We start from the raw sequence: 7,315 nt of genomic DNA on the forward strand, positions 1-7,315 counted from the left end.
CGATTATTAGACGTTCAACAGCATCACGCATTTTCAAAACTGGCATTAAGATTTAAGAGTCTTGAATTTCACCATTCAATCTAAGCTTTATATGCCTAAACATGGAATAGAGTGTATAGGATTCAGAGGAAGTTAAGAGGGGAAAAGAAAAGGATGCCAAATTCAATAGATAAGGTTAACCGAGTTGCTCGAAACCTAATGAATGACTAGGAGAAGAAAAGAACAAATATACTAAGCATCCAACCATACATACGGCTTCTTAAAAATACAGAGTTAATAGTTATCTTCACAGTTTCGCCTATAATGCAGAATACATGTAACATTAAACAAAATGATGCACTTATTCTCGTCTATATTGTAGCTGTAATCTGTAATCTATAATCTGTAATCTGCTACCACAACTTGAATAGCCTAAAATCTAAAAAAACAAAATCTGTCTGGACTGTACAATCCCATCCCTCAACAATTGTGTTTATTAACATAACCACTCGTCTCCTCAGCAACATTTGTCCACTCCTTCCCAATTTTCTCTGAAAATACTACCTGGTATTGCGCAAAAGTTACAAATTATTGGTTAAAATGCAATTTCAAGCAATATGAACGTACGATAAGTGAGAATGCTTTTCTTTTGCTTTTAGATGAACTCGTTGATCAACCTATAAGTAGCAAATACAAGAATACTAATATCAGAAACTAATGGTAACATAGTCTTTCATTGAAGGCTATTTGGTAGGGGTAATCAACAGGAAGCTTTATGTATCATTAACGTAACTCAATACAAGTAAACGGATCAACCTATGTGAATATATACAAACAATACAACTTATTTACAAATTATAAGTTAAAATGATGATAAGTGAGAATGCGTTCTTTTGCTTTAGATGAACTCGTTGATCAACCTATAAGTAGCAAATACAACAAGAATACCAATATCAGAAATTAATGGTAGCCATAGTCTTCATTGAAGACTATTTGGTAGGGGTAATCAACAGGAAGCTCAATGAATTGTTAACGTAACTAAAGAAGATGGACAAAGTTACCACAAAGCACAGAATTCTAATATAGGTAAACGGATAAAGAGTGAGGGATCCCTATTATGGCTATCCAGGAAAAGTCGAGCCTTTGAATATGATGACTCAACATAACCGATATTACGTGGCCATTTCCTAGACATTTTTTCCCCTAGTTGTTTACTGAGTGAGGTTTGAACCGGGTCTCCTCTGAAATCTTAAGGACACACTACCATGAAAGATGAGCAACTGTATCACCCTTTCTAAATTCCTTACCACAAACAGATTCATGTGAAATTTTGGTCCAGACTGAAAGAATGAACTCGAATTTGATTATGGATTCAAATTGAACAAATAAAAACAGCTCATTAACTCTAGAAACAATGACATTAGCGGTGGTGAGATTTTGATCAATACAGGTGAATTATTCTTAAAAGATGGCTCAGTAGTCAGTTTGCTACTTGGGTTTGAATTGGAAACAATTTTCTTAATATGTTAGATGATTAATTAACGATTACCGTATCAAGTAATAGTCCAAAAACAAAAGTTTTACAATCATGACTTGAATTTATGAAGACGATTTATTAAAGTAGGTTGTATTTGCATAAATGTACACTTTGAACGTTCAACCCAATTATTCTCAAACTAAGCCAACCCCACACATTCATGAGTACAATAACAATGATACCCAATCCCACTAGGGGCGGGGTAAGGGAGAGGTGAGATGTGGACAATCATACCTCTCATTAGGAGAGAGAGACTACTTCCAAAAAGACCTCCAGTAAGAGTATGTGGCATGCTTGTCTATGTATGTGTGAGAGTAAAAAGTGTGTATAAATGTGTGTGTGAGAGCGCATATTTCTAACACATTTACGAGTGAATGGGTCAAAATTTCCACCTACAATTATCACCAATCAAGCGGCTGGGAGGAAGTACCCATAATCTTAAGTATCAACTAGTCACTTCATACCTTCATCTATCATTGATCCTGAACCCTGAAGGAACTTCAGGTAACTACTAAAGCAAGATTACAAATGGACCTTTTCAATACCCAATGTCAGATAATCAAAAAACCTGTTTGTTTTATATGTATAGAGTTTACTGATTATAGACGCAATATGTAAAATGATATATGATGCAAATAATAGAAAGAATCAAGCGCATAGTAAGGAAAGACCAAACAGAATCCACATGCCCAAACAATTCAATGCAGACCGAACCGAATGGATAATCCTATTATCATTGCAAGAGTTATCGTGTGTTTGTTGATCATTGCAGATAGACTTATATGTTGCAACTATATTTCTAGTAGTGTCAATCTTTACATTTGATTCTTCTTGATTTGCTGTTTTATCCTATTTGATGTGTAACTTACAATTATCTAAATTTAGTTTGGCTCTCTTGTGGCACTTAAAGCATAGAACATTTCCTGGTCAAATCGTAAAATCTAAAGAGGCTCCTTGAAACAATAAAACTCAGAAGGAAAAATAGAAGAGTTGATATCAAAGAACCGTACCTGATTAAGCACAAATCCTTTCAACATGCTTATGAAGTCCCCCTTCCTTTCTCTGTCTAGCCTTTCAATTTCAGTCCTGTTATTTTCCTGCATGAAAAGATATGTCATGTGCCATACTACCAATATATATTCACAAAAAAATGCAACAACACACGGACAAAATAATATTAGTAATAATCTTGCTACCTCTAACGTTTAGGTAAATTTATGCAAAGACCAAAGTATTGTAATATTAAAAGTTTTATACATTAGATGAAACTAGAGCATGCAATGCAGCATCATTTTTGGAACAAAATCAGGTGAAAAGCTGTCTTATATATGAATGCAATAATATAAAAAATCTAATTCTTGAGAGGGCTATATTCACATGTTTCCTCTATCTGAAACTACTAGGGGAAAGAGGGCTAAATTCATGTGTTTCCTCTATCCATAAACACTAGAGGAAACAACAGTTAAAGAACAATGTAGTATATACAGTAAACTCACAAGCAATATATATAGTTGTAAGAACAGAAAATTGGAGCAAAAAGGGATCCTAGATTATAAAATCCATTATGCATTTCTACCACTTTGTGGATCTCATTACTGTAGTCAATTAAATTCTAGCAGGTGAAAGAGTATAGTTGAAGTAGTATATATAGTAAACTCACAAGCAATATATATAGTTTTTAGACCGTTAATATAAAGAACAAGATTTCAATCTTTTGACAAGAAATAAGATGCAGTCACAGGATCAGGCTCGAAATACAAGCAAATTTGAACCATAAAATGACAAGATACAACAAACAACCGAAACAAAAATGATATAGTCTATTTTGATAGACCATCTCTCTCAGATAACAATAAACTTTCAAAATGTCAACCAACTCTTCCAATGATGTTCAATCAAAATACAAAATCAATTCGCACCAACCAAGGATAAGAGACTCACAACACCAAGCCCTATTTGTATAGATGTTATCGATGAGAATCCATATCCTGATAAAACTACAATCCCCAATCTTTACCTAAAATGATACTTGCCTGCTACCTAAACAAAAATTGAAACCTATATAAAGAACTTTCTGTTCCAAACTTAAAAGAATATAGATAAAGTAGATTATAACAAGAGCGCACAAAACGTGCACTCGCAGGTATTGTATGAAGATCAGAAATCATGAGGCAAAATTCTGAATTGTATCAATATTAGAAAAATGTTTCTTGATGAGATAGTGCATACCGATTCCACTTATTTATTGTTCAAGAAAAGAGAATCTCCCAAAAATTAAGGTAAGCTGCTCTTTCTAAACTACAAGGTTGGGAATCTCTCTCAAGACTATAATGAAAATGTGAAACATTTTATGGGATCGTCTAAATTACATCTAAGGGCATGTCTTAAACTTCATTAAGCATACATCAATTTCATTTTTCAAAAAAATTTAAGTTGACAATGATTGATTGAGATTTTTTTTTTCTACTATAAGAGACTAAAGTTTTATACGAACTAAAGAACCTAAATCTAGAGAAAAAAACTGATGCACACTAAATGAAGCTTAAAATGTGCCTTTAGGGCAAAAGCTAGAAAAAAAAACCCAATATTTTATAGGGATGTTAGAAAGATGATAGACATAAATCAAAATATTTACTACCAACTATAATTACAGGCAATTAAAATATCTAGTCTTGCAAGATAATCTAAACCTCTACATTTAAGTAAACCAAATATGAAAGTCAAACTAATCATGGGTTTCAAGTTGAATATACATGCTTAAGGTCCAAACAGGGCTTCAAAACATTAACCAAATGACGGTCATTGGCAAGTTTGTGAAATGAGGAAGAAAAATAAAAGGCGGAAAATACCTTAATTCGCGCGTACTCATTGGTGGCACAGCTTTTTGCATCTTCAGTAACTCTTATGGCTTCCCTTACCTCTCCTAGTTTGAGTGTCTTTGGCCTATCATTGCTAAATGTAGTGGAAGATGCTTTTTCCAGTTTTTCAGCTCGTAGATACAATGAATCGAGTTCAGATGTAAGACTTTGAACAGTCAATAATGCACTAGAACGTTCTGAAAATGCAGTGTGGACTCCTGGTATTAATCCCATGTGATCATGCAGTGTATCCTGCCGTAAAGATCCAAATCAAGATTTTTGATAGCATAATCCTTTCGTAGTATAAAAATAAGACTTAGAAACTGGCATTTCATGTTTTGTTGCCTACATTTGAATCACTTTTCTAGTGATTCACTCTAGGTGAATCCCATACTTGACCTTAAATTATCAACAAAAGTTATAAGTGGACGTCCATAGAGCATCACATCTAGAGTAGTAGTTTACCAAATGCTTGACAGTCTGGGAACTTAATTCCCGATAATATCTACTAGCTTTAATGGCAGCAGTAGCCAGATTCTTCATGTCAGCAGCCCTTTTTCTCTGTGTATCATGAACGGCCTGCTGGTTTTCAAACTTTGTCAATTTGATAAATGCAAGCCCAAACGCTCCCATTGTCTCTGACATATCTTGCTGAGTTTTAACAAACAACTCTGCCTATGTTTTAAAGGAAAATGCCATATCAATCGATAGTATCCATTAGAACAATAGCAGTATTCTTTGTCCTGTTTTTTAGTAATCATACTTTGTTTGATTCATTTAAAGTTTTGGAACGCCCCCTTTTGGTAAATAAACTTTTGATTTATTCAACTTCATGGTATCTGGATACTGTTTCTTTATGCTATGATTAGGAAAAAAAAAAGGCCCCTTCGATACTTATATATTTTTTTGAACGGCAAATTAGATCATTGGCGGGCTACTGGCCAACCTGATCATCTCCATTCCTCGAGTGCAAGACCCGAAGACCACCAACAGGAGGAAACCTACCATAGGTGAGAGAAAACCCCCTTTCTCAACATGTAACCCCAGAACATATATTGAAATTTTATGACATTTGCCCAAAAATATAAACCCAAAACCAAGAAAGGGGTCAACTGGTGTTTGTTTTCAACAAAATCTTAATGTAGCAAGTCATTTGAGCTTATTTGTTTCTTCACATAATCTAAAAAGCATGGATTAAGCTGGAGAGTCACAAGTGTGCTGCTTTCCCCACTAAGTCATTGATTTTCCATATTTTCTTTTTACAAACATCATTTTTAAAGTTCATTTAAGCAATTATACCTTATTAAATAATCATTTCTAAGCGTATCAAAATGATCATCTATTTTATCATTCAGATCATCGTTCAGCGCAAATAAGAAACATCTGTACAAATTATATTTATCAAGACATACTTACGGTCACTTACAATTTTCACTTAATGAATAAATAAACAAAGAAGGCCTTAGTTAATTCGAGATAAAGACACAAACCTGCTTGGAAGCATCCGTAAGTTGCTTCTCGAGATTAAGCAATCTCTCTTTACTCTTAAGAAACTCCGAATCTTGCTCATATAAACTCGATCCCGTACCACCCCAATCACTGCTCTCCTTAAAAATCCTAAAAAAATCCCACCTACTTTTTTCAACAACATCTTGAGGCAACCTAAATCCAACACTTCCACCACCACTACCAACTAACTGCCTCGATAACCTGCTCGCACCGTCAATCATCCTAGCCGTCACCGACTCGCTCCCTAACAACGGAAGCTTCCCGTTAACCGTCAAAAACACTCTCAACTCATCGCTTTTCCTAATAACAACGTGTCGTCCTAACCTTAACAAATACTTCTCAATAGCATTCCTTCTTAACTCAACAAATTCCTGCTTATACATTACTTGACTCTCTACAACACTCTTGTCAGGCCTAGGAGGTATAATAAACCCTCGATACAATTCCGCTAATCGGTCCGATAACGTAACTACGTCTTTAAACCGTCTGCGGACACTAAACCGGTGTCCGCAGTAATCGGATAAGTTAGTTTCAGTTGAAATTAAATAAGTAACATGAGTATTTTTACCTCCTGTGATTGAACTTGATGATTCAACTTCTTTTTGTGGATTTGATACTGTTATTTTCAAATACTCTGCTTCGGTATCGGCTTCGGTTTCGGTTTTCGGCTCGGTGTCGGTTTCGGTTTCGAGATCAGTGTTGTTAATGTCATCTGAATTAGGGTTTTGATCTGGTGAAGGAAGTAAAGGATCGGTGTGAGCCAGTGGGTGGTGAAAGAATTCATCTTCTTCTTGTTCTTGTTGTTCATCTGAATCTGATAGTGATTTATAATTTGGTGATCTGTTCATATTAATTTGATTATTTATTATTATCTGGATTGGATTTTAATATGAATTATTATTTAGTATGTAGCTACTGCTAATTTTCGGTTCAAGTTAGTTGGGAGAAGAAAGGTTAACAAACTTTTCTAAAGTATAAATAGGAAGCTGGTTGTTACAATTTGCGGCAAATCTAGATTCTAGATCGCCAGGTCCACCGGTTAACTGCATTATATTTGGTGAGAGGAGAAAAAATAAAAACCCGCCATCAATGGATGGTTACGGGTCAAGGTGGAGTTAAGCCGGTTAGATAGAGGCTGACCGGTCAAGGGTTAAAAATTATGTGTTGTCGATTTAACTTCAACCATGTATTGTTTAGTTAACTTAGGAAAGGAAGGGAGAAGACATGAAAAGAAAGTTTTCCTTCCTAATTATCTCAAAAATAAGAGGAAAACTTTTAAAACAAAAAACAATTACACTCCCCCTCCTAATCCTTTCCACTCATTCCTTTTCCACACTTAAAAAATCTTAAGAATGTATTATATAATTTTCCCCTTTCTTTTCCTTTCCTTTCCACCTCTAAATAAACTAAACAATACACTGCAAATGTTTTA

General features: G+C 34.6%; 1 protein-coding gene across 2 annotated transcripts; it reads right to left on the reverse strand.

Moving 5' to 3' along the window:
- Positions 1-229: 229 nt before the first annotated feature.
- Positions 230-6,944, reverse strand: LOC122594007 (sorting nexin 2B-like). 2 transcript variants are annotated; one of them, XM_043766480.1, is made up of 5 exons: positions 5,865-6,941; positions 4,840-5,049; positions 4,366-4,626; positions 2,527-2,613; positions 230-543 (listed from the first exon to the last, which is right to left on the reverse strand). In XM_043766480.1, the coding sequence occupies exons 1-5, from the start codon at positions 6,729-6,731 to the stop codon at positions 460-462; spliced, it is 1,509 nt and encodes a 502-aa protein (XP_043622415.1). In that variant the 5' UTR covers positions 6,732-6,941; the 3' UTR covers positions 230-459. The 2 variants fall into 2 exon arrangements, with proteins under 2 accessions (XP_043622415.1, XP_043622416.1); XM_043766481.1 differs by lacking the exon at positions 230-543 and adding an exon at positions 550-899 and having other exon boundaries at positions 5,865-6,944.
- Positions 6,945-7,315: the final 371 nt, after the last annotated feature.

Source organism: Erigeron canadensis, chromosome 3 (genome assembly GCF_010389155.1).
Source record: "Erigeron canadensis isolate Cc75 chromosome 3, C_canadensis_v1, whole genome shotgun sequence".
NCBI lineage: Eukaryota > Viridiplantae > Streptophyta > Magnoliopsida > Asterales > Asteraceae > Erigeron > Erigeron canadensis.

Excerpts from the sequence above, each read along its gene's own strand:
- LOC122594007 (XM_043766480.1), bottom strand. The coding sequence starts at position 6,731 with ATGAACAGATCACCAAATTATAAATCACTATCAGATTCAGATGAACAA. Across the intron at positions 2,614-4,365 it reads ATGAGTACGCGCGAATTAAG|GAAAATAACAGGACTGAAAT; the intron begins GTATTTTCCGCC and ends CTTTTCATGCAG. Across the intron at positions 544-2,526 it reads AAGGATTTGTGCTTAATCAG|GTAGTATTTTCAGAGAAAAT; the intron begins GTACGGTTCTTT and ends GCGCAATACCAG.